General features: G+C 44.3%; 1 protein-coding gene across 1 annotated transcript in view; it reads right to left on the bottom strand.

Moving 5' to 3' along the window:
* Window positions 1-26,164, bottom strand: part of LOC147703285 (uncharacterized) — a 243,233-nt gene that overhangs the window by 138,448 nt on the left and 78,621 nt on the right. The window contains exon 6 of the mRNA XM_086929485.1: window positions 19,841-19,906. Coding sequence (XP_086785611.1) covers window positions 19,841-19,906 — 66 coding nt within the window. The remainder of the gene's footprint in view (window positions 1-19,840; window positions 19,907-26,164) is intronic.

Raw genomic sequence — 26,164 nt, 5'->3', positions numbered from 1 at the left:
CGATGATGGGTCATGTTTGTCTCCCCCCGGTTTGAGGATCATGCAGATTTCCCCCCGAGCCATGCTCTGTGTGAGGCCCCCTGTTCTCAAACGCCTTGAGAAATACTTGCAATAGGAGCGGAGCCAGTATGTCCCGGAATTCGTGGTAAAATTCCGGTGGGAACCCGTTGCTCCCCGGCGACTTGGCACGGGCAAGCTTGCGAGAGCCAAACAAATCTCGGCCAATGTCAGGTCCGCATCTAATTCATCACAGTCCTAATCCAAAAGGTTTGGTAGAGGCAACCCCTGTAAATAAGGAAGATACGAGACCTCAGAAATATCTGGGTCAGCAGTATATACTTGCCTTAGGTGGGATTGGAGTACCCCGAGGATGGCCTGCTCCGAGTAAACCATGTTCCCCTTCAGGTCCCGCAAGGCTACAATACTCTCAAGGGTCTGTGCCCTCCGAAGAATCCAAGCCAGGAGCCGCCCTGACTTATCGCCCTCCCTGTGGAGGCGCTGTCTATATTGGCCCAAGGTGTATTTGTCGAGTTTATCAAGGATATCATGTAGCAGAGCTCGGGCAGTCTGTTCCTCCGCCCTCTGTAGAGCACTAGGGTCCGCCCAGCATTGGGCATGCAGGAGAGTATCCTCTGCTGTCTTGAGGTCCTGGAGGAGCTGTTTTTGGACTCCATAGGTGAGTCCCATACAAGTGCCCCTCACCACTGCCTTCAGGGCCTCCTACCTGTTGGCCAAGGATATGTCTCCGTCTCCCCAATTGAGGTCCACGTAGTCCCCAAGGGCCTTTTCCACGTGCTCTTTCCCCACCTGGTCTCGGAGGATATCCACCATAAGCCTCCAAGTCCAAGGACGGACAACCGCGGCCCCCCACTGAACCACGCAAGCTACTGGAGAATGGTCTGATAAAAAACGTGCCTGGTGTGTAACATTCACAGACATGTTAAGCTCCGCATTCGCCACCAAGACCCTATCTAGACGACTGTAGGTGTTGTGGGTGGGGGAGAAGCAGGTATATACTATCTGTGTTGGGTTCTTCAAACGCCAAGTATCCACCGCCCCTATGTTTTCTATGACCTCCCTGATCTGTACCATCATACGGGGTTTTGTGCCCTCACGGGGTGGAGACCTATCCAGGTCTGGGTCGAGAACGAAGTTAAAGTCCCCAAACCAGAGGACCGGAGTCCTCAGGTCATGGATCAAGATATCCTGCAAGGCCTGAAAGAAGGTCGGGTCATCGGTATTGGGTGTATAAGAATTCAAAATGACAATTTCCCTGCCATCCAGTTTAGCCCTGAGAAGCAGGTATCTACCATGGATGTCCGCCTCCACGTACTGAATCACGAACGGTACCCCAGGGCCACCCAGATCAGAACCCCTCTGGCATATGTAGAGAAGGATGCGTGACCACGCCACTTTTTACCCAACTTCTGTGCCCCTTCATCTACAAGTTGGGTCTCCTGGAGACATGCAATGGAGACTCTGTGTCTCCGAAGAAAGAAAAGGACTCTGTATCTCTTAGTACACGTGCCTAGCCCCCTCATATTCCAACTCAAAAACTTATACCCCATGATTTCCAATGTGATCTACTCCGCCATATCGTTCTGTCCACAGAGTAGTTCCCCTCCAGCGCTCGAAATGTAATACAAACGATGCCTGAAACATTCCCTTTCAACATCCCCTTCCAACAGTCCCCTCTCCCCCCACCCACAAGCAACATACTAGCAACAACAAAACCTGCAAATAAGCCCTTTTTACACTGGTGCCAGGATGTGCACAGCCACCCCATTCGCCCAACAAGGCTAACCCACTCAAAAAAAGAGAAAAAAACTCCCCCCCACCCCGACTCCCAACAAGGCCCACTATCTCAATATTAATACAGGGCTCCAACCCTCCGTCCCAAGACTAGACCTCCGTCAACCCCCTGCCTCCCTCCCTTTCCCCCCCACATACTATACTGAGAGAAGAATGCTCCTCCATATATTATTCAGCACTTACACTCCCCACTAGGGGAAACCCATCTAGGCCAAAAAGCATGACATACATCATACATGCAAATACACGCAACCACTCAGTCTCTTCAAGATGGAACCGCCGACTCAGGAGTTCCGGTCCCCGCTGTCTCAGGTACCACAGAGGCAGTAGGCAGAATGTCCTCCACTGTGACCTGCAGGGTGTCCAGGACCAGTACTCCATTGGACACGGGAGGCTTCATTGATGCCGACAAATTCCGGCATCGTACGGTTCCAGGCGTAGGGCCCCATTGTCCCCCACTGTAACACGGCGTTTCTGCTCACTCTCAGCTGACTCGGAGGGGCATCTCCATCTGCTGGCGCGTCTCCTCAGTGGTCGGGTTCCCCAAGTCCTGCGGGGCCCCCCTCATTCGCCCGGCGGGAAGGCATTTCCCCATATCTCCAACCACTCCCAGACCTCTTCCGGGGAGTCAAAGAAATGCACCTTCCCCTGTGACAGTAGCTGAAGTTTGGCTGGATAGAGCAGCATATATTGTAGGTGCATCTCTCGGAGTTTCTGTTTGACACCCAGAAAGGACTTCCGCTGCTCCTGGACCTGCTGGGTATAGTCTGGGTAGATGGAGACTCTGCTATTCTCGAAGGTGATGTTCGCCGACTCCCTCGCAGCCCTTAGGATACAGTCTCTGTCGGGGAAGTTGAGGATTTTGGTGATGAGGGCACGCGGAGGGGCCCCCGGCCTCGGCGGCGGAACCTGCGCCCTATGAGCCCGTTCAATCATGATGACCTCCGATAGACCCCTCAGGCATAGTTCTGTATGAATCCAGTTCTCCAGGAAGCGCTCTGCGTTTCCCGCCTCCGCCCGTTCCGGGACGCCAAGGACCCTGATTTTAATGCAGTATGCCCTTCCTTCCATGTCCTCTGCTCTCCGCTCCAGGGCCCCCGTCGCGGCCGTGAGTTGTGAGACTGTCGTTTTGAGCGACGCCACTTCTCCCTGCAACTGAACTGTGTTCCCCTCTGCATCGGAGACTTTGTCTGCCACTTTACGTAGGTCGGTCTGCAGCAAATTCACATATACAGACACTGTTTTTATTTGTCGTTCCAATAGTGAGTGTGAACCTTAGATCGCCTTCAGCAGCTCCGTCCCGGAGGGTTCCCCGGTAGCTTCTGCCCCCTCGTCCTGGCCCAACTGGCGCGTTATACGCTGCGAGGGTAGCCGCTGGGTGGTATATTGCGTGATTGTATTCGGCGGGGAGGAACGGGACATCTTATCTTTACGCATTGCAGGCACCCCCGTGCTTTTCTCAGGGGCAGTGGGGTCTCCGAGGCTTATTTCCTGGTCGTCTCCAAGTCCACCTCTGAGCACAAGTCCCAGTGAGGCATTTCTCGATCCCGACCCACCTCAGGCCACCGCGACACTCCCAGGGGTCTGTAGTCGCCCGAAGCTGCTCGGTGACCTAGGGGTGCCTCCCCATGTCTCACCAGCAGGCCGGCGCTCCCGCACCCAAGGACCGAGATATATGTCCCCCCTGAATCTCCGACCTACGGTCTCAGAAATCCCAGTGGTGAGACGCGCCTTTAGGCCCCAGATAGGCTACAGAATTCCCAGCAATCTTCCGTATCCCAGGTCTCGCTGGGTGTCCCCTCCGAGGCGGTCCCCTCGGCAGCAGGCGAGCTCCCTCAGCCAAGGACCCCCGAAGCGCCCTCAACACTGCACATAGGTGGTGGGAGATACAGAGCCAGCCCTGCACCGTCCGCGTCTGTACTGCGCCTGGACCATTCGTACTTTCAGTTATTTCAGCTCATAACACCCCCTGCCTCCCTCCCTTCCCCCCACATACTACACTGAGAGAAGAAGGCTCCTCCATATATTATTCAGCACTCACACTCCCCACTAGGGGAAACCCATCTAGGCCAAAAAGCATGACATACTTCATACAAGCAAATACATGCAACCACTCAGTCTCTTCAAGATGGAACCGCCGACTCAGGAGTTCCGGTCCCCGCTGTCTCAGGGACCACAGAGGCAGTAGGCAGAATGTCCTCCACCGTGACCTGCAGGGTGTCCGGGACCAGTACTCCATTGGACACGGGAGGGTAGCCGCTGGGTGGTATATTGCGTGATTGTATTCGGCTGGGAGGAACGGGACATCTTATCTTTACGCATTGCAGGCACCCCTGTGCTTTTCCTCAGGGGCAGTGGGGTCTCCGAGGCTTATTTCCTGGTTGTCTCCAAGTCCACCTCTGAGCACAAGTCTCAGTGAGGCTTGTCGCGATCCCGACCCACCTCAGGCCACCGCGACACTCCCAGGGGTCTGTAGTATTCCGAAGCTGCTCAGTGACCTAGGGGTGCCTCCCCATGTCTCACCAGCAGGCCAGCGCTCCCGCACCAGAGGACCAAGATATGTGTCCCCCCTGCTTCTCTGACCTACGGTCTCAGAAATCCCAGTGGTGAGACGCGCCTTTAGGCCCCAGATAGGCTACAGAATTCCCAGCAATCTTCCGTATCCCAGGTCTCGCTGGGTGTCCCCTCCGAGGCGGTCCCCTCGGCAGCAGGCGAGCTCCCTCAGCCAAGGACCCCCGAAGCGCCCTCAACACTGCAAATAGGTGGTGGGAGATACAGAGCCAGCCCTGCACCATCCGCGTCTGTACTTCGCCTGGACCATTCGTACTTTCAGTTACTTCAGCCCATAAAAGACACACCTGACTTGCTGATCTCCAGATCGTCTTCTTCCACCCAAGCCGTCACTCCCTAATCTCCTTAAGGCCTCGTGAGCTCCGTCAAGAACCAATGCCTCACGTTGGGCCCCGGCGGCCGCCGGCACCCCCTCAATCAGGGCGCCTCCCCAGATGGGCAGCCTCCCCCGGCTCAGTGTCAGCCGGCGCGGGCAACAGCCAGGACACCTCCACGACCAATGGCCCAATTGCGAGGTCCCTCCGGGCCCCCAGATGGCAGCGGGCCTCCGCCGGGTTCAGACTTCCCCTGTCTCAGGCCCCGAGGGTCGCACTCGCCAATATCCGGGTCTCCGCCCGTCCGGAGGCACAGGCCGCAGCTCCAGGCCTCTCCCGGTGCCGGCCCCGCCTCCTCTCGTCTAGAGCCGGGCCTGCCGATCCCCCGCAGGCACGCTTCAGGTCTCGAGTTTCCTCGCACCAGGATAGAGTCCCCAATGGCAGCGGACTCGCAGCTCCCAATTTCCCTAGGTAAGAGAGTGCCGAGTAGCCATTCCGGCCCTGGAAGTAAAGTGCCATAACGTTTCAGGCTAGAGGGTCGTAGAGTGGAGGGTCATAAGGGGAAGGGTCATAGAGTGGAAGATCGTGGAGTGGAAGGTCCTAGAGTGGAGTGTGTAGAGTGGAGGGGCATAGAGTGGTGAGGCATAGACTGGAATGTACTGGAGTGTCGTAGAGTGGAGTGTCATAGAATGGAGAGGCGTAGAGAGTTGTGGAGTGTTGTGGAGTGGAGTGGACTAGACTGGACTGGAGTGTACTGGAGTGAATTGGAGTGGAGTGTCATAGAGTGGAGTGTCATAGAGTGGAGTGGGATAGAGAGGAGTGGGATAGAGCAGAGTGGAATAGCGTGAAATGGGAAGGAGTGTGGTGGTGTACAGTGGCCTAGAGTGAGGGCATAGAGTGGCGTTCAGTTAAGTAAAGTGTTGTAGAGTGTTAGAATAGAGGGTTGTATAGTGGAGGGGTGTAGAGTAGAGGGACATAGAGTGGTGAGACATAGAGTGGCATAGAGTCGTAGAGTGGAGTGGAGTGTTGTAGGGTGGAGTGGCATAGAATCTCGTAGAGTGAAGGGGTGTACAGTGAAGGGACATAGAGTGGAGAGGCATGAAAAGAGTGGAGTAAAGTGTCATAAATCAGAGAGCCGTAGAGTGGAGTAACAAGGCATAAAGTATTGTAGATTGAAGTAAAGTATGGTAGAATGGAGTGGCATAGACTGTCATAGAGTGGAGTAGGGGAGTAATGTGGAGTAGAGTGCTGTAGATTTAAGTAGCATAGAGTGCCGTAAAGTGGAATGAGGTTGCATAGAGGGAGTTGTGTAGAGTGGAGTAGAGGGCCTATAGAGGAGTTGTCAGGAGTAGAGTGTCATATAGTGGCAAAAGAGTGGGCAGAGTGCCTCAGAAATGGAGTAGAGTGGCATAGATTAGAGAGGAATAGAGTGTCATAGGGTGGCTTAGAGTGGAAGGGCATAGAATGGAGGGGTGTAGAGTGTCATAGAATGTCGTGGTGTAGATTAGAGTGTTGTTGAGTGGATTGGCGCAGAGCAAAGTGGAGTAGAGTGGAGTTGAGTGGAGTAGACTGGAGTGGTCTAGATTGGAATGTTATAGAGTGGAGAGTCATTAGGTTGGATTGCTAGAGTGGCGTGGGATAGAGTGAAAGTAGGATAGAGTGGAGTGGCGTTTAGTGGCATACGGTTGCTTAGAGTGAAGTGGCATACAGTGGCGTAGAGTGAAGTAAAGTGTCATAGAGGGGAGTTTTATAGAGTGTCAGAGTAGATAGATGTAGATTGGGGAGTTGTAGACTGGAGGGTCTTAGAGTAGAGGTAAATAGGCTGGAAAGGCATAGAGTGAAGCGACTTAAAGTGGAGAGGCATAGAGTAGTGTAAAACGTTATAGAATGGAGGTGAGTGTCATATAATGGAGTGGCGTAGAGTGGCATAGAGTGTTGTAGAGTGAAGGGGCATAAAGTAGATGGGCATAGAGTGAAAAAGCATAAAGTGTCATAGGTTGTAGAGGTGTAGAGCGGCATAGAGAGGAGTAGTGTAGCGTAGAATGGCGTAGATTGGCAGAAATTGTGGAGTGACATAGAGTTGAGAGACACAGAGTGGAGCAAAGTATCATTGAGTGTAGTACAGTGTCATGAAGTGGAGTGATAAAGTTTGGAGGAGCATAGAGTGGAGTGGTGAAGAGTGACACAGCAAAGAGTGATGGAAAGTGTTGTAAAGTGGAGTAGAGTGCAGCAGCATAATGTAGAGTGGAGTAAAGTGTCATAGAGTGAAGTGGCATAGTCTGGAGCGGCGTAGAGTGGAGTAAAGTGGAGTGGAGTGCCGTAGAGTGGAGTGGCATAGAGTGGCAAAGAGTGGCATATGGGGTAGTGTTGTGTCGTGGACTGCAGTAGGATAGAGCATACTAAAGTGGAGTGTGGTAAGATAAAATATTGTGGGGTGGAGTAGCCTGGCTTACAGTTGAGTGTCATAGAGTGAAGTGTTGTAGGATGGATGGATGCAGAGTGGCAGGGCAAAGAGTGAGGGGGCACAGAGTGTCATAGAGTGTCATATAGTGTAGTGGTGTACCATTGAGTAGGGTGTTGTAGAGTGGAGTGGTGTATAGTAGGGTGGCATTAAGATGTGTGGAGTGTCGTAGAGTGGACTGGCATATAATGTCATAGAGTGGTGTGTTGTGTTGTGTAGCATCATAGAATGGGGGGACATAGAATAGAGTAGAATAGAATAGAATAAAGTAGAATAGAGTTGAAGAAGTGGGTGGAGTTTGTGGAGTTGCACCATGGAAAATTCTGCAGAATTGCATAAAAATCTTTGTGGAATTCCGTGGAGCTCCGCCCTAGTCACCACTCACCATGCAGTGTTTCCTTAAAGGAGCCCCTGGGTGGGTGAGGAACTGAGGCCGCCAAAGAGAAATCACTGAAGGGAGAGGGAGGATGGGAGGGGGGAATGGGGTGAAGATGGCTATCTAGGAGAAGGAGGGGGGCTATAAGAGCTGTAGATGCACTCCTTAAAAAGAAAGATTGTGCCATGTCATGGGAAGAGCTGGGCTGCAGTGTTTGCATTCACTACAATATCTGGTCTTTACCCCTTTTGTCCTCCCTGAACAGCTGTTTGTTGCCGAAGGGCTGTTCTTGCCAGTGCCCTTGTGACCCTGGAGCACAGCAGATCTGTCAACCTTTTTTTTATTGGATATTGTTTATTAATTTTGAACAATTTGTACAAATGTAAAACTTTGACAATAATATGCTCAGCGTTGCACATAAATTTACAAATGCAGATTTGGTTGGGTGCCAAGCAAAAACAACAAAATATAACAGTTATCGATATTATCGTTCCTCGCTGCGAGTACCATATATTCAATTATATGATCTATTAACAAAGAATACTGTCCATTATATGCCCTCACTTGCCTAATATGTGGTTCTATTGCTTGACCCACCAGACCAGATCGGAGATATATCTAGACATACCTGGATGTCCAAGCAGCACCAGCGTATGTGTGTGGGGCGGGGGTGTGTATGTTTTTGCTAAATAGGGTTCAGCGTGTTGGAGGTTGCTCTGTCCGCGTGCCAGAAGGGGTCTCCTGATGCTTTTGAGCACCTGGGGCCAGCGGTGCGAGCAGCAAGGCACTTGGACAGTCTGTCCCTGATAGACAGCTGCAGGGCTCTCAGGCTGCATGCATCCTGATGCTCATGCCTTCTCTCTAGCAGAAGAGGTGCAAAATACCTCAGGAGGACAACTGGGTCTAGTAGTCTCCCCTGAAATCTCTGCTCGCAGCCGGTGTCCCTTAGTATACGTAGATGACATCACTCAAGCTGCATGTTGGGATTTGATATTTGTTTCTGACTGGATACCGCTATTGAAGCTCAACAGCCCGTCTAGACTGAGTGCAATCCAGCTGCACATGCGACGATGTTTGTAGCCTCTATGAATCAGCACTATATTCAGCTACAGGAAATTACTATTGTAGTTAAAGTGCAACTTGTTTGTTTCTGTGTTCTCCTTTTTGCCGCAACTCAACACTGACATCCAAAACTTCTGCCTCTCAATTATATGTGGATGACCCATAGCTGGCTCACTTGGCTACACTGTCTTTAGCGTTCTTGTTTATGAGGGGTTGCAATTACACAGGGCACTACCATCAGATTTCTGTTGAAAACAAACACCAGTTAACCTCGTAGGGGTGGGTACCGGGTGCAAACTCCACTATTCGGTGGAGTAAGACTTTTTGGCTTGAGTTCACCGCCCACCCCTATTGTAGAGTGGAGTGGTGTATTCTGTGTGGCGCAGAGTGGAGTAGAGTTGTGTAGCGTGAAGTGGCATACAGTGGCATAGAGTGGAATAGAGTGGCCTAAAGTAAAGTGACTAAGGGTGGAGTAGAGTGGTGTAGAGTGGGGTATATTAGGGTGGTGTGGAGTAGAGAGTAGAGAGGAGAAGAGTGAAGTAGAGTGGCATAGAGCAGAGTGGAGTAGGGTGTCATAGGTTGGAGTGTCGTAGAGTGTAGGGCCATAGAGTGGAGGAGCCTAGCGTGGAGGGCATAGAATACAGGGGCACAAAGAGTTGTAGAGGGATCAGGTGTCGAGTGAATTAGTGTATAATACCACGGAGTGATGTAGAGTAGAGTGGAGTGTCGTAAAGTGTTGTGAAGTAGAGTGGAGTGTTATAGAGTGGAATGTTGTAGAGTGGAGCAGGATAGAGGGTAGTAGGATAGACCGGAGTGGCAAAGAGTGGAGTAGAGTGGCCTAGAGTGAAAGGGCATAGAATTTCACACAGTGAAGTAAAGTGTTGTAGAGTGACAGAGTAGAGGGTCATAGAGTGGAGTCTTGTAGAGTGAAGGGTCATAGAGCAGAGGGACAAGAGCCTGAAGGGGCTTAGAGTGGTCTAGAATAGTGTAGAGTGAAGTAAAGTATCATAGAGTAGAGTGTCATATAGTGTTGAAGAGTGTCATAGAGTGAAGTAATGAAGAGTAGAGTAGCACACAGTCGAATACAATGCCACGGAGTGGAGTAGAGTTAAGTGTAATAGAGTGAAGGTGCGTAGAGTGGAATAAAGTATCAAAGAGTGGAGTGGCATAGAGGAGTGGCTTTGAGTGCAGTATCAAGACGTGGAGTGTCATAGAATGGAATATCCTTGAGTGGCGTGTCCTATATTGGGGGGGATAGAGTGGAGTGGGAAAGTGTGGGGTTGGATACAGTGGAGGGGTCTGAATTGGAGAGAAAAGTAGAGTGGGATACAGTGAACTGGTGTGAAGTGGAGTGGCATACAGAGGAGTAGAGTACAGTGTTCTAGAGTGGGGTGGCATAGAATGGAGGGGATTAGAGTGGAGTGGATTAGAGTGCAGTGGTGCTGAGCGGAGTTGCATAGAGTAGAGAAGAGCAACATGAAGTGAAGTGGTGTAGAGTGTCGTTGAGTGTCAGAGAGTGGAGTGGTGTAGAATATCATAGACTTGAGTAGCATAAAGTGTTATAGAGCTGAATGGCGTAGAATGGTGCAGAGTGTAGTAGAGTGTTGTAGAGTGTTGTAGAGTGGAATAGAGTATAGAGTCATAGTGTGGAGTAATGTAATAGAGTGGAGTATCGTAGAGTGGAGTGTTGCAGAGTAGAGTGGAATAGAGTGGAGGGGGATACAATGAAGTGGGATACAGTGGAGTTCCGTGGAGTGAAGTGTCATAGAGTGGAGTGTTGTAAAGTGGAGTGTTATAGAGTGTTGCAGAGTTGAGTGGCTGTGAGTGTCATAGAGTAGAGTGTCATAGAGTGGTGTGTTATAGAATGGAGTGTCACGGAGTAGAGTGGAGTGGAGCAGAGTGGAGCGGAATAAAGCGGAGCGGGATATAGTGGAGTGGGGTGGAGTGGTGTGTCATAGACTGAAGTGTTGCAGAGTGGTGCAGTGTAGTGTGGAGTTGAGTGTCCTAGAGTGAAGTTGCATGGAGTGACATAGAGTGGAGCAGAAAGCCGTAGAGTGGAGTGGAACAGAGTAGAGTAGATTGTTGTAGAGTGGAGTGTCGTACAGTGGATTGCCTTGGAGTGTCATAGAGTAGAGAGGCATTGAGTGGCATATGGTGGATTGGCATAGAGTGGTGTATAGTGTAGTGCCTTAGAGTGGAGGAGTGTAGAATGGAGTAGAGAGGAGTAGAGTGGAGTAGAGTGGAATGGAGTATAGTGGAATGGTGTAGGGTGTCATAGCGTGGAGTGGAGTGGGGTAGAGTGCAATGGAATAGAGTGGAGTGACATGGAGTGGAGTGTCATTGAGTGGAGTGTTGTAGAGCGGAGTGGCACAAAGTGCATTACAGTGCCTTTGAGTGGTGTGGCATAGAGTAGAGTAGAGTGTCAGTGAGTAGAGTGAGGTGTCGTAGAGGTGAGTGCCGTAAGCAGAGTGGCATAGAACATATTCCCACAACAAAGCAAGATAGCTACATAAATCCTCTCACTTTGAAGTCAGAAAAAGAAAAGTAACCATCAAGCTCTCGTGGAAGACAGAGCTTGACATTTAACCTCTGTTTTTGAATGCATATCAAATGGACTTAATAATAGCAAAGTTAACAGGTATGTTTACAGAAAACAAGCACTCGTGGAAGAATAGAAGGAGTCAGTTAGAGAGGTGCTAAACTGTCACAGGGGAGATAAAGAAATGCTGGACAGCCTAAAACAAATAAAGCTAGCAAATAGAAAGCAAGCAAATGTGAGTTACAAAGCCAATGTAAACAATGTGCGGAATGCACTCACGGGGAAGCTACTAGAATCTCCCCAAGAAGGCTTTAGCAAGATGACAGGTGTGCTGTCTGGTAGGCTTCACCCTAAAAACAGGCTCTTTTGTAAGTAAGAAGAACAGGAAGCAGATGAGGTTTTGTAGTTTATTTGTAGATTGGACCCTAAGATGCCACAGGTAGAGAAGCTCAGCTGCAACTGACTTCATACATTCCAATGTACACACAGTGGAGTCACCAACATTCCACCAGAATTAAAGGAACAGTAATAAAAATGGAAACAGGAGAATGTAACACATCCTTCTTCTTAATAAAAAAAAATAAATAAAAAAAAACTATATACAATACATACATTACAAAGACATTAAGGATCATTCTATATATATATATACAGAGTCACATCAAATAATCTTTAAGCTTGACAGGTTTCACAATGATTCGACCTGACAATCTTCTGGGCCTGGGAACATCCACTTTTGGAAGATCAGATGACGTGGATTGAACATGAGGGGAATGAATAGGACTCGGAACAAAACTTGAACCAGACCCCTTTTCCAACCAAAGATTACGTTCCAAATCATTGCACTTAACCACATTACATACATTCCATTTTTGTCCATCATCCAGCAGAACACAATTACCCAATATTTTTAACACCTCCTTGGGACGAGACCATCTGGAAGAACCATCCTTGGATAACCCAAAACGAGAAGATCTCACCAAATCACCAACATGAAAACTACATGCACGTTTCGAAATTTTACCATTATGCCTGTCCACATACTTCTTTTGGTAAGAGCTCATCCTACTGTTGAGATTTTCTTTATAATTGCGAGCAGCAGAAATCTTGAGCATCCATGCAGGAGTCACCTTATTACCAGCAGAACGCCCCTTCAAAAGATGAAATGGGGATACCATGGTAGCAGAATGTGGAGTATTCCTATAACTCCAAACCAAATTCTTGACAGCAACTTTGCAATCATTGCCACCTGACACAGCTAATTGTATACAATCCTTTAAAACACGGTTGAACCTTTCTACCATGCCGTTCTCCCTTGGACAATAAACAGCTGTAGTAATGTGTTTTATACCACATGAATGTAGGTAACTTTGAAACTCAGACGCAACGAACTGCGGACCATTATCAGTCGTGATACTCTCAGGGAAACCCTCCCTATGAAAAACCTCTTCACAAAAATTAACAATGCTAGAAGCTTTAACCTCCTTAACAAATGCAACCTCAGGCCATTTGCTATAATAGTCCATTAACACAATGGCAAATTTACCAGTAATGGTACCAACACTGAACGGACCACAAATGTCCATAGCAAGTTTCTGCCATGGTCCGTCAGGGAATGGAACAGCAGAGATTGTGGTTTCCTGAGAAACATGAGATTTATCACTGCATGTGCAAGCAGCGCAGTTCCTTACACATCTATCAACATCTTTGTCCATGCCCGGCCACCAAAAATCACACCTACATCTTCTTTTCATGCCAGACATGCCTGAGTGCCCTTCGTGCATAAGATCCAGTAACTTGTTTCGTAATGAAGACGGTACGACAAGTTTGTCAGCTCTTCTAACCACACCAACCACAAGGTCATAAGAAAGTTCAGGCCAAACTGTTTTATATTCAGACAAGTCAGAATCACTCCAAGAAAAATTATTGCACGGTGATGCTAAGCGTGCAATTACCTCCTTCAATACCACATCATCCTGAACAGCTTGTCTCCATACTTCTAAACTTATAGCACCACTGCAAGCTTCATCCACAGAAGCAATTGACCAGTCCTCATCTTGTTCAACCACTACATCTTCACCACTAACAGGAAGTCGAAATAGGCAATCGGCATTGACATTTTTGATTCCAGGTACGTATTCCATTGAAAAGTCATATTCCTGTAACTTATAAATCCACTTGGCAATTCTAGGCGTGGCTTTGCCTGCACCCTTAGTGGAAAAAATATCAACAAGGGGTTTATGATCTGTTCTCAACACAAAATTAGTGCCCCAGACATAATTCCTGAAATAATTCACACCCCAAAAACAAGCTAAAGCCTCTTTCTCGATGACAGAGTAAGAAGGTTCCGCACCTTTCAATGTACGTGAGGCAAAGGCTACCACCCATTCAAATTTGTCTTTCCCTTGCATCAAAACAGCTCCAAGCCCATATGCACTCGCATCCACAACGATGATCGACCTTTTGCTGGGATCATAGGGTTTAAGTGCCACAGCATTAGTAATTTCTTTTTTTACATCATCAAATACAGCTTGACACTCTGTGGACCATAAAAACTTCGCACCTTTTTTCATCAACAATCTCAAGCAAAAGACTTTAGAAGCGAAATTTGGCACAAATTTTGAGTAGTACTCGGCAAGACCTAAAAAAGAACGAAGCTGATCTTTATCGGATGGTGCTGGTGCGTTCTTGATGGCATCTAATAGATTCTTTTTTGGTTTAACACCATCTGCAGATAAAGTGTGCCCAAGATATTCTATTTCATTTGTCGCAAATTTGCATTTTTCAGCAGCTACAGTCAACCCAGCCTTTTGAAGTTTACCCAATACATCATGTAGAATCATATCATGGTCACTTTTATCTGCACCCCATACAAGCACATCATCCTGAAACACTAACATATTAGGTGTGCCTTCAAGAACTTTGCACATGACTCTTTGGAAAACCGCCGAGGCGGAAGATAACCCAAAAGGCATTCTCAAGAATTGAAATGCACCCTCAGGAGTGATGAAAGATGTTAGATGGCGGGACTCTGGATGTAACTTTATCTGATGGTATGCATTGGATAGATCAATGGACGAGAAAAATTTTGCATTTTTAACAGAAGCAACCATTTCGTTAATTTTGGGCAAAGGGTAGCGATCTACCCAAATATTTTTGTTCAAATCTCTTAAATCCACACACATGCGCAATTTTCCGTTGGGTTTTCGTGCTAAAACCACTGGACTAAGCCAATCAGATGCTTCAATTGGTTCAATAATGTTTTGATTACAAAGGCGATCTAATTCTAATTTGAGTTGGGATCTTAACACTAATGGCACATTTCGTACTTTATGGACAATAGGAACACAATCTGGTTTAAGAACAATCTTATGTTCAAATTTTTTGAGACAACCTAATTTAGGATTAAACAAATCAGGGAACTTTTTATGCAATTCTAACACAGCATTGTCATCCTGAGTTACTAAAACTTCTCCAGAAGTTTTCTTTTGCCAATTGGGAGATAGCAAAACTTGGTCTGGATGATTTGGATCAAGAGTCAATCCTAAATTCCAAACTTCCTTCCATCCTAATAACGCTCTCCCTTTCTCCACCACATAAACAGTTCCCAGAGCACTCCTATCCCTAAAAATGATTTCAGATGTGAAACACCCAATCACAGGTAGTCTAATGCATAGATAACCTACAGGAGATCTTTGTGAATGAGATAAGACGGGTTTACCACACGTTTCCCACATGGTCTTATCGATAATGGTATACAAAGAACAAGAATCAGCCCAAAGAAATAATTTGTGGTTGTTGATAGTGACTTCACATTTGGGTGGTTGAATCTCTTCAGAGATTTGATTGACCTCATCATCATTCCAAATGGTCATAACTTCAATGTCGCTATCACTATTAGAGTAAACAGATTCATCAATGACATTTACAGAGCTTTTCCAAGCGTTAGGATTCCCAGACCTGCACATTTTTGAAAAATGACCGGTTTTGTTGCACTTGAAACAAGTGACATTTGACGCAGGACACCAAGAATTTTCAGTGGTATGCTTGGCATTGCCACATCTGAAACAAAATTGCTTATTGTTAGGAACTATGGTCCTATTAGAAGACGTTTTGTTATATGTTACAGTGCTTTTGTTGACACCAGAAAAATTGCGAGGTCTAATACTACTATCACGTTTAACATTATATCTACTATTAAAAGTTTTTGGCTTACTGGACACAGTGCATACCTCACCAGAATCTTTGTTTTCAGATAACCTGCGATCGGTGCCATGTGTATGGTTCAACTCTTTGACATAACGTGAATTATTTTCAATCCTTCTGGCAACAGAAATAGTTTTATGAAGAGATGGGTCTTTTAAGTCAAGTAATTTTTCTTGGATTTTAACATTGTTAGTTCTATTGATGAACTGATCTCTTATGATTTCCTCATGTAACTCTTTAAACTTGCAAGTAACCGCTAACCTTCTTAAAGCAGTAACATACTGCTCTACAGTTTCACCAACCATTTGTGCTCTTGAAAAGAATTTGTGTCTTTCTACAACAATACTGGTTTTCTTACCAAAATTTTCTTCTAGTGCATTAAGTGCATCTAGATATTCATCAGACAAGGTTGATTCAAGTTTCGAACAATCAAATACAATTTCTTCCTCACTGAGATCTTCATCTCCCCCTACACATACTTTTGAATTAACAGAAGGTACAATAGGTAATGTTTTCAGTACTTTCCTACCTTCCACACCAAGACTATGTTTGAGTAATGCTAATTTTCGTGAAGCAAGGAATACCTCTCCTCCAATTGCTTCCAAATACGTTTCAAAAGATTCACGCCAATCCTCCCAATTCATAGGAGGTATACCAGGATCTTGTAAAAATTTGGGAGGAGCTAAAATATTATTGGTTTCCATGTTAAGTAATGACTAACTATAAAATGGTATACACAATAGTATAACAGAGATAACAGTATAATTAATGCAAATATTAAGGAGAAAAAAAAATAATAAATTAACAAACAAAAGGTAGTCACCGTTGTCTTATTCGATTCCTAGAAGAAAAATTGATTAAAGTGGTATGCTGTGAAGATAATGCTGATAAACAGTTTGTTGTGAGGATTAATAAAGTATGTTTTTTTTTTTTTAAAGTTGAAATGTCCCAGAATGCATTGCCGATTCTTCAGAGTACATCGTGATGGTCGATGAAATAGCAGGTGAGTGAGTGTGTCGTGCTGATTCTGTAATATTGTGAGGAATTGACAAAAATGCTCGTTTGAAGGAAGAAACTTGTCAATTAGTTTTTTTTGTCTTTGTTTTGAACGAGCGTTGTATTATTGTAAACGAGCGTTGCTTTATTTTAAATGAGCGTCGCTTGGTTAAATCGCTTGGTTAAAAGAGATCCGATGTAGAAACGCGGAGAAAACGCGTTGCTATGCAACCAGAAATCAAAATGGCCGCTACGCGACGTGCCTGACGGTGTCTCAAGTGTTCCGCCTGACGTTTGAAAGATGACGTCGAACGCTGATGTGGAATCAGCTGGAGAAGTTCAACGCGTGTACACACGCTCGCGTCTTGTTGTTAAACAAATGTCTTTTTTGAAAGATGCAAAGGAAACGTTGTGGGTTTTCTCGATTATAACACAGCCTTGAAACGAGGAAATGTTACGAAAATGTCGTTTTCTTGCTAATTGTAAGCACATTAAGAGGAACAAAATGATAGTCTTAATAAACGCTGTTTTCTGGTATTTACAAGCGTTTCCAGAGAAAAGTCGAAATAAGAAGGCAATAATAATAAAAATGGACACAACTCACTGTAAGAGATGCTGCTTTTTCTTGAATAGTTTTGAAGATTTTCTGCTTTTTCTTTGAATAGTTTTGAAGATTTTCTTGAAGGTCTTTGTCTGTAGAAAGATTACTTTGGTTCTTTGGATTTCTTTTCTTTAGAAATTAATTTTTAGAATGAGAATGAAGACATCAAAGGGTCAGGTGAGTTGTTTTCTCCCTCGTCGCCACTTTTGTAAGTAAGAAGAACAGGAAGCAGATGAGGTTTTGTAGTTTATTTGTAGATTGGACCCTAAGATGCCACAGGTAGAGAAGCTCAGCTGCAACTGACTTCATACATTCCAATGTACACACAGTGGAGTCACCAACATTCCACCAGAATTAAAGGAACAGTAATAAAAATGGAAACAGGAGAATGTAACAGGCTCCACCTCCTCCACGTTTAAAATGTGTTTCACAGCCCTGGACATTTAAAAGTTCAAGAGTTTATAAAACTTAAAATTACATAAACATTTTGGAGATTCAAACGAATTCAGGTTCAGTTCTCCCACATTATCCTTGGGGCAAGGTATAATAAGTTTTGCGGAACTTAACATATATATGTATATATTCTTGTCTCAGGGTTATTTCTTTTAACACTACCTCACTTTCGGTATGTCCCATACCTATGAGTTGTGCTGTCTGAGGAATTTGTCCAGTTTTTATGTACAGTGCAGAGAGTTCATCTCAGCTTTCTATGTGATGCAGGAAGTCTTGAAGATAACATGGCATGGAGGACCAGTCTGTGTCTCAGTATCTGTTTTTATGGTGTCCCAAAGTTAGAACAAGAGTTTCTGCCACAAGGTGTTTTCTGAGTTATATGTGTGCACGATAGGCAACTCACGCACATAAAAACAGTCTCTCAAGTATTCACTTAGTCAATACAACTGTTCAGAATATGGTGCAAGACATGGTGTTGTTTAGCAACATCCACCTCAAGCACTGTTTGGCTTCTGTATTGGGGCTGTGTGGTAATGTATCATTATCTATGCTTTTGAGTCCTTGACCATGCCTTCTGCTTCAGGGACTGGACTATATTGCACAAAGAGGAGGGGCTTCATTGTTCTCCACAGGGTCTATACCTTGAAATGCGAAGAAGCAGAAGCAAACTAGTTTCTAATGCCAAATAATGGAATTATGAATACAATGCCCTAGTTAAGCATTAGCACGGAATATATCATAGCCTTATTGCTAGCTGCTATGGACTATATGGGGGTTTAAAGGCCTTGAATCTGAGTCATAGGCCCAATTTGAAGGCAAGGGCCTGTAACAAGGGTCAAAGCCTTTAACAACTTGAATAGGCTTATGCATAAGGGCTATATGGTTCTTAGAACATTCCATTCACTGTGAATTATGTGTTTTAAATAAATAAGGAGAAACAGAGATGGGATGTTAAAGAAGAAGGCTTATACCATCATATCCTTAATGAAATTTATGTTAAGTCATGCCTTGTAACACGTTTCCACAAATCACCTTTAAGCTCAAATGCATGCTTGACCTTTCACCTGAAGTTCCCTTTGTCTTTTGATATTTAGTTGGCTATCAAATTGGTCACCGCTAGTTTGATTTGTGTTTCATTTTTTCCTTTGAATTTTGTTCTTATCTTCGGAATGTTTTGGGGGAAGTCATGCATTTTCAGCATTCTTGTGGAAACATTCATAAGCCAGTTATTCTTGTATGTCCCCTCTTTAATGCCTTAGGTGGCTAGTTATGGAAAGTTGTAGGGAACATTCTTTCTGTGCAAATCTTTGCTTTTTGGACGCCTTGCATAGCCATGCAAATTCAATACTCCACATTCCTCACCCTTTTTGAAAGATTAGCTTTGCAGGATGTCGTTTCAGCACTTCCCAACTCCCAGACTCTGTGTTGGTAGTAAAGGTATTACAATACGGGTACACCCCATCCTTTCCTACTGATAAATACAGTTTAGTTTAGACCGGATCAACAACTGTCTATGTCCACTCTCTTCACCAGCGTCTTTTTTCTAAGTTTTATGGTGAACTTCCAGAGGTTTAATGTATATTAGGCCTGCAACAAAGGAAAGATGCAAAAGTGTAGTGCTCTCATGAACATGTGGTAACTTCTTTACACTAAGGCTTGCATTAAATGTGGCCTCATAATATTGATATGGGCAAAATACATTATACTGCCATTTCGGCATTGTAGGACACTCTTTAATACTGCATGTGGTATTGCCAAATCCACAAATACCATTTGTTTCAGGAGCAAATTATCCAGTTCAAATCTGTAGGAATTTGCTCCTGCTAAAAAGTCCTGAAATTACGAAGTGATGTATTGAAATCATTGCAGTAACATCAATGTCTAATGCTATTCCAAACTGTAAATTGTTTTCTTATGGGATTGGTCTTAATTCATAGGTAGTTGTGTCATATGGAAGTACCAGGTTATTCATCATGCAGCCCAAGTCCAAACGTGTAACCAGAATCCTGGTATCCTTCTCTTCTTGATTGATCTGTGACCTCTGTCATTGTGGTACTGCTTACTTCGAACAAAGAGGATCTCGGGATAAAAAGTCAGGAAGTTATGTCCTCAGGCCCAGGTAATTAGGTTAACTGTAATACCAGTAAAGGACTGGCAATGAGGCATGCCACTCACACATAATGCTAGGACTGTGATGTGGAAGAGCAAGGCCAACATAATGAAATCTATAAGAACAATATTAATAATACATTTATCTTGTTATTGTTAAATGTTTAACTGTCATTTGTGCCCTCTTAACATAAAACAAATGTGTCCCAATTCTATGGCCAAAATAAACTATGTGATTGAATGATGCCCACTTTTTCTAAACATATTTGCAGATCCATTATTTCTTAAAGCAGGAATTAACCAAGGCCTTAAAAAGTTGACATAAATAAATTGCACTTACCAATACATTAGCAAGGTTGAGCCCCACTTCCTTTACCAGGTCACCTGCGTCCTTTAGTAATATGTCCTACAAGGCAATATCAAACAATGAATGCACATAAAATGTTATATGAACTCTTAATAGAATCAGTAAAGTTTCTAGTTTATGTTCGCTTCAATGAGGACCACTGGTCGAGTAATGCATGCATGTTGTCCAACAATGACTACAATAAGAAATAGAGTCAGTCATGTTGATCTGTATTTTAGCACATCATTTTAAGATGGACAAAATAATGTGCAATAAACCAGGCTGAACATTGTTTTTTTTTCTGCGATGATTTATTTGATTTGCTTGAAAACTGTCTGCACATTTGTTGTAAGGTGTATATTGTAATTATTTATTCTATGTTCTTATTTGGAAAGCTCACTATGTAAGTTTGTGTGGATCACTGACATAATGTCGAATTCACAAATATAGAATTACCTAAATATAGAAGAAAAAATATAAAATGCAAAAATATCGAATTCCTATCTACAAACAGGTAAGTACAAAAATTTCGAATCAAAAATATAGTTTAAAAAAATATAGTTAATCAAAATATCGAATTTTTTTAAATGTCTTAAAAGTAATTTAAAATTAATGAAATAATAAATATAACATTTACTATTACCACTCCAGTGAGTGCAACATTAGGGAAAGCGTTGGATAGCGTAGGGGTAAAAATTACTATTCCCCTCCAGAGAGTGCAACAGTAGGGAAAGCGTTGGATAGCGAAGGGGTAAAAATTACTATTCGATATTAAATTACTTACCTTCAATTCGATATTTTTCACCACTATATTCTGTCCATTCGATATTTTGTCCATTCTATATTTTGACTTCGATATTTTGGTAATTCTATATTTTGAATTCGATATTTTGTCTTGTTACCGGGCTGGGTATAGGGGGAACTTTAGTGGACTAAAACCACTCCTGCTCACTCGATATATCATTGATTGCTATGTTAAACTGATTTATGCACAACAGCATGAACACAAAGTGAGCACTGGAAGTGCAAATTTAAGGCACTCTCTCAGCCACAGTTTTGGTCTCACTTGTATCTTAAATAGATGAAGACCTGGAGCAGTGGTGTGTACAACCTTAGGCAGTGATAAATTGTGATTTGCCACTGGAAATTTAAACAATGTTTAGCATTAAAAGATGCTCTCAGACCAGGTGATATGATTGCAGAGTGTATTCTAGAACCGGGTTACATCAGAAGCCTCTCCTAACAAAACATCATCATCCTCAAACTTTATTCGGTCCTGAGAACATAAAAGTACAATACATACACATTACACACCAATAGTTTAAATACGTATATAAAAGTGTAAAATTTGCGCAATTAAACACAGCAATTATTCAGTACGATTTAATCTTCTTATATCACAATTTGTAAAAGTAAATTATTGCTGCCTGCTATTCAGTTCACATGTCCAAAAGATGCAGCTAACTTTTTTAAATTATTGTATAAAAGGCAAGGAAGAGCTATTTACATTTAAAATGGGATGTAGTCAATGGGGCATAAAAATAACGATATCAAAACATTCCATCACCAGCATGGTCCGGACATCTCAAGGACAAATCGGATCTTGTGTCATGGCCTTCCTTCTAATCCACCAAAAATGGCCCAGGAACTTTGTGATTGTGCACACAAACAATGGTCTTTTGTCAGATTTTAGTATGTGCAAAGCTACTCTAAAATCACGAGTTCCAAGTTGTCTATAAACACGAATTAGCCATTTGCCCATTGGTTTTGTGTATGCAGTGCAAGCATGGCCTATTGATTCGGTCAAGGCAGGGCAGCAAGGGCAACCTTTGGGTTAGTCAACATTACATAGCCTAGACCAGCTACCATTCAGGGACTTCTGTTTATCTCAATGGCCATTTTAAGAATTTGCTTGACATCAACTTGGTTAGACCCATATCCACTTTCATTTCATCAATGGCGGGCATGACTACTAGCTGCATATAATGTGGAAATAGCCATATTCAGCAGGAAGGGAATAAAAAGGAAAAAGAAAGGGCTTGAAATATGGCACCCGCTTACACAATGGATGGGGAGATCGATGTTGTGATATTGTTTAAACATGATAAACTTGTGCCTTTTTCCCTCCTCTTCCACTTTTCCACTCTGGATCCTTCATCGTCCTGCTCCATGTTTTCGTTCTCTGTTGTTCTGTATGAAGCATTTCCAGCTGAACTTACTTTGTTTCTAAACTAACAAATTTCAACTTTGATTTTGATTCATCAAGATGATGTATGTACGTGTTTAATAATTTAAAACAGCCTGTATTGGGGGGTTCAAGGGGAGGGGGGGTGGTGGCTTAATTGATAAAACTGTACAATAAAGACTAGTTAAAAAAATAAAAATAAAATGGGATGTAGTCAATGGGGCATAAAAATAACAATATCAAAACATTCCATCAACAGCATGGTCCGGACATCTCAAGGACAAATCGGATCTTGTGTCATGGCCTTCCTTCTAATCCACCAAAAATGGCCCAGGAACTTTGTGATTGTGCACACAAACAATGGTCTTCTGTCAGATTTTAGTATGTGCAAAGCTACTCTAAAATCACGAGTTCCAAGTTGTCTATAAACAGGAATTAGCCATTTGCCCATTGGTTTTGTGTATGCAGTGCAAGCATGACCTATAGATTCGGTCAAGGCAGGGCAGCAAGGGCAACCTTTGGGTTGGTCAACATTACATAGCCAAGCGTTTGTAAATGCATTAGCCGGCAGACTACGGTGCCTAAATTACAGGTAGAGCTTCCTTTCAGAAGGTAACTTGATGAGATTGAGATAGCTTTCTAAGGAGCCACTGATCTTGAAGTCTCTAAATTCTTCAATCAATCTTCCCTTTTTACTATTTCTACAAACATTCTGCTCAACCCAATCCCAATACAATATTTTAATTCGTTTTTTAGTATACGTTGGTGGGGAATTAATGCTATGCCCTGGTAGCCCAATACTCAATACAAGGTTGCTAATGTGCTTAATGTAGCCTATTTTATTTGTGGAATCTAAAGCACAAACCTCATTAAATGCAGCCTCATATAATGCCGGTTCTGGGGTGGTGACAAGCCTCTGCCAAAATAGGAGGGGGCAGAGCTTTGCTAGATCATTAATTGGTTTAATGCCCATATCGAGCTTAAGTGGGAAAAGTGTATTGATTTGCGGAAGGGACGCCAGATTCCTAAGAAACTTGTTCTCAGATGCTATGAGATCACTTACTTTTTCCATGCCCCAGAGCTCAGCCCCGTATAGGGCACTATTCACAGTTTTGCAATTATATAGCTCCAGGGCTGGTGCGATTGGTCTTGTGTGGGAGAGACAATGTTCCTTTCTTAGGGCCCCATTTACCTGTGAGAAGTTGAGGTAGGCCTTGTTAAGATGTTGTTACCAGGCCAACCCTTCCCACAATTTAATTCCTAGGTAATCGAAGTAAATCACTTTCTCTAGGGGGAAGTTATCCAGGGTCGAGCTCCCTTTAATGGATTCATGGGTGTTCATCAACATCAGTTTTGTCTTTCTGGTATTTATTTCGAAGGCGACTCTCGTCTCAAAAAATCTTGAATAAATTCAGTAGTTTTTGCAGGCCAATGGGTGTTTTGGAAACAAGAAGGGTATTGTCTGCGAATAGGATAGTGGCGATTTTCTGATTCGCTAAAGAGGGAGTGCCAGCTAGAGTAACAGATAAGAATTCGACCACTTGGTTGATGTATAGTGAAAATAAAGTTGGAGCCAGGACGCAGCCCTGGCGAATCCCCGCTGGATTTTAATGGGATTGGTGACATGGCCATGGCTGCCCCTTCTTACCCTAGCAAAGTTCTCTCCGTGTATTTTTATTAGCAGCGCCAGGATTGCGGGTGGCATGCCCATCTCCTTGAGCACCCGCCAGAGATTATACCTAGGCATAAGGTTGAATGCTGACTTCAAATCAATGAATGCTATGTATACGCTCCCCTTGCCTAGTAGAACCATCTTCCAATAGAGAAGGAGGAGGCGGAAAACCTGATCTATTGCTCCAATTTTCTGGCAAAACCCCTCTTAAAGGGATGAGAAGATATGTTTCTTATCCATCCAGCCCTGGACTTTCACTAAAAATGAGCGACAGAAGACTTTTTGAACAGAGTCAATCAGGCTGATGGGCCGGTAGTTCGAGGGATTACTCCTATTGGTCTTTTTAAAAATGGGTATCACTTCAGCCCCCTTCCAAGATTCTGGGATACCTCCCCTAGCAATATCATTGGAGAGTGACAATATATAAGTTGTCCAATTGTCCCTGTCACAGTGAAAGAGATCCCCCGGGATGCCGTCCGGTCCAGGTAGTTTGGCAGGTATAATTGCCTCTATAGAGGGTCAAGATTTCCTCCTTAGTGAATAAGAGGCCTTGTGAAGATTGGAGTAGATCTAAGGGGATTGGTCCCATATCATGGCTATGAAAAATCGAGTACAAGGCACCAAAATGCTCTTGCCACACATTAGGTGGTATATTAATATTAAGAGGGGGTGAGCCTTCAACGTTGCCCTTTCCCACAAGTACCCAGAATTTTATTGCATCCAGTTGGGAGCAAGCCTCCCCTAGTTCTACCCACCTCTTCTTATCCCAATCTGTCATTGCATTTGTTTGGGACAATTTATATTGCCTCCGTAGATCACGTATCAGAGGCATATCCCTATGTCTTATGGCTAATGCCAGGCATTTCCTCAGGGACCTGCACTCCGTTGTAAACAAGGAGTTTGCTTTAGCTAGTCTTTCCTGTTTCGGCCCATGGTTTTGTAAATGAACAATAAAGTTTCGAGCCAATTGGTCAAAGAACTTCGAGTGCAGGGCACTAGTGTTTGCCGATGGTGCCAACTCGCCTGATGAAGATTGTATCACTACCAAGTGCATCGTAAGGTCTTTTTTTAAGGTGTTAAGCTTGGACTCGTCCATCATAATCGTGGGCCATTTGAGGCAACGTTTATCATTAGTTGGTATCACCTCTTTTGTGGCAAGTCTGGCAAGTGATGTCCTACCCTTTTTGCCCCATGGATGTTCGACAGTCAGACTTATTAGATTGTGATCGCTTTCACAATTGTGGACTATGGACATATCAACCACGAATGGCCATAGAGTAAAGTCCACAAGTATATAATCTATCCGACTGGCACCATTTGGGGTAATGTAAGTCAACCCACCTCCTTTGTCAGAACGAGTTCTTCCATTCGTGGCCCACAGCCTATGTTCTAAGGTTAATGCATTCATCTGTAGGGCTGCTTGGGACCACTTCTTTATTGGTGGGAGCTCCAGGGATGGGACAAACCACAATTTATCCTCCTCGTTGGCCTCTTGGATATCTTCTCTATCAAGGGGCTCAAATTTGACATTGACATTGCCACCCAGAATTAGGGGATAGACAGCTTGCCTTGTGTCTAGCATCTTGTATAGAACTTGTAGAGTTGAAGATCTACTCCCTCTAGTGCTCCGTGCATAAACATTGTAGATGTCTAAACTCTTGCCTTTTTTTGCCTCTTAACCTGGCCCCAATGATGTCTGGATTATCAATAGAAAGCTCCTCAGTGTCGCAGTTTAGTGTGATACTAATCAGGGTTAGCAGCCCTGCTGAAGGACAGCCTTGTTTCGATGGCATTGCTGATTTATGGAGTGTCAGGAATGCTGGAATGTGAATGGGGGTCCGGCTCCAGGTTTCCCGCAAGACGCAGATGTCATGTGAATTGATGAGCTCAAGTCATTGGGGTAGACATAATTTGCCCCTTATTCTTATTTTAAGCTGCCTCTGGTCTGTGGGCTGGTGGAGAATCCGAAAGGGGGGATAGAACATCGATTTCAACACCCGGAGGCATGATGCAGCTGCATATACTTTTGTCTCCAGCCTGGTGATCATCTCCCATACACAGTAGCCTCTGAGGAATGGAGCGGGATTGTGGTGAGAATCATTGGCTCAATTTCTAAAGGTAAACCCCCATGAAAGGAACAAACCATAGTGGGGTCAGGGTCAGGCTCAAAAGTTGTCGCAAACACATGTTTGTGTCGGGAATCTGATTGTAGTCAGTCATTCTGGGATAGAGGTGAGGATGGAGATCCCCTTAGTGGCTTCAGACTGAACTTATGTTGTGCCACAGAACTAAAGATATTCAGCTTGAGTTGGATGTTTGATTCCTAACAAAACAGTTAACTAGCTACTCAATTGACTAACATTATTTATCTAAACCTCCCAAGATTTTAAATATAGATTAACATTAGCATACAAACCACTTTTTTTGAGATCTGGCCTCACAGCGCAGCTGTCACTAGGCC

Source organism: Lissotriton vulgaris, chromosome 7 (genome assembly GCF_964263255.1).
Source record: "Lissotriton vulgaris chromosome 7, aLisVul1.2, whole genome shotgun sequence".
Classification (NCBI taxonomy): Eukaryota; Metazoa; Chordata; class Amphibia; order Caudata; family Salamandridae; genus Lissotriton; species Lissotriton vulgaris.
The sequence above is the reverse complement of the archived record's forward strand: the minus strand, read 5'-3'. Positions and strand labels throughout refer to the sequence as shown.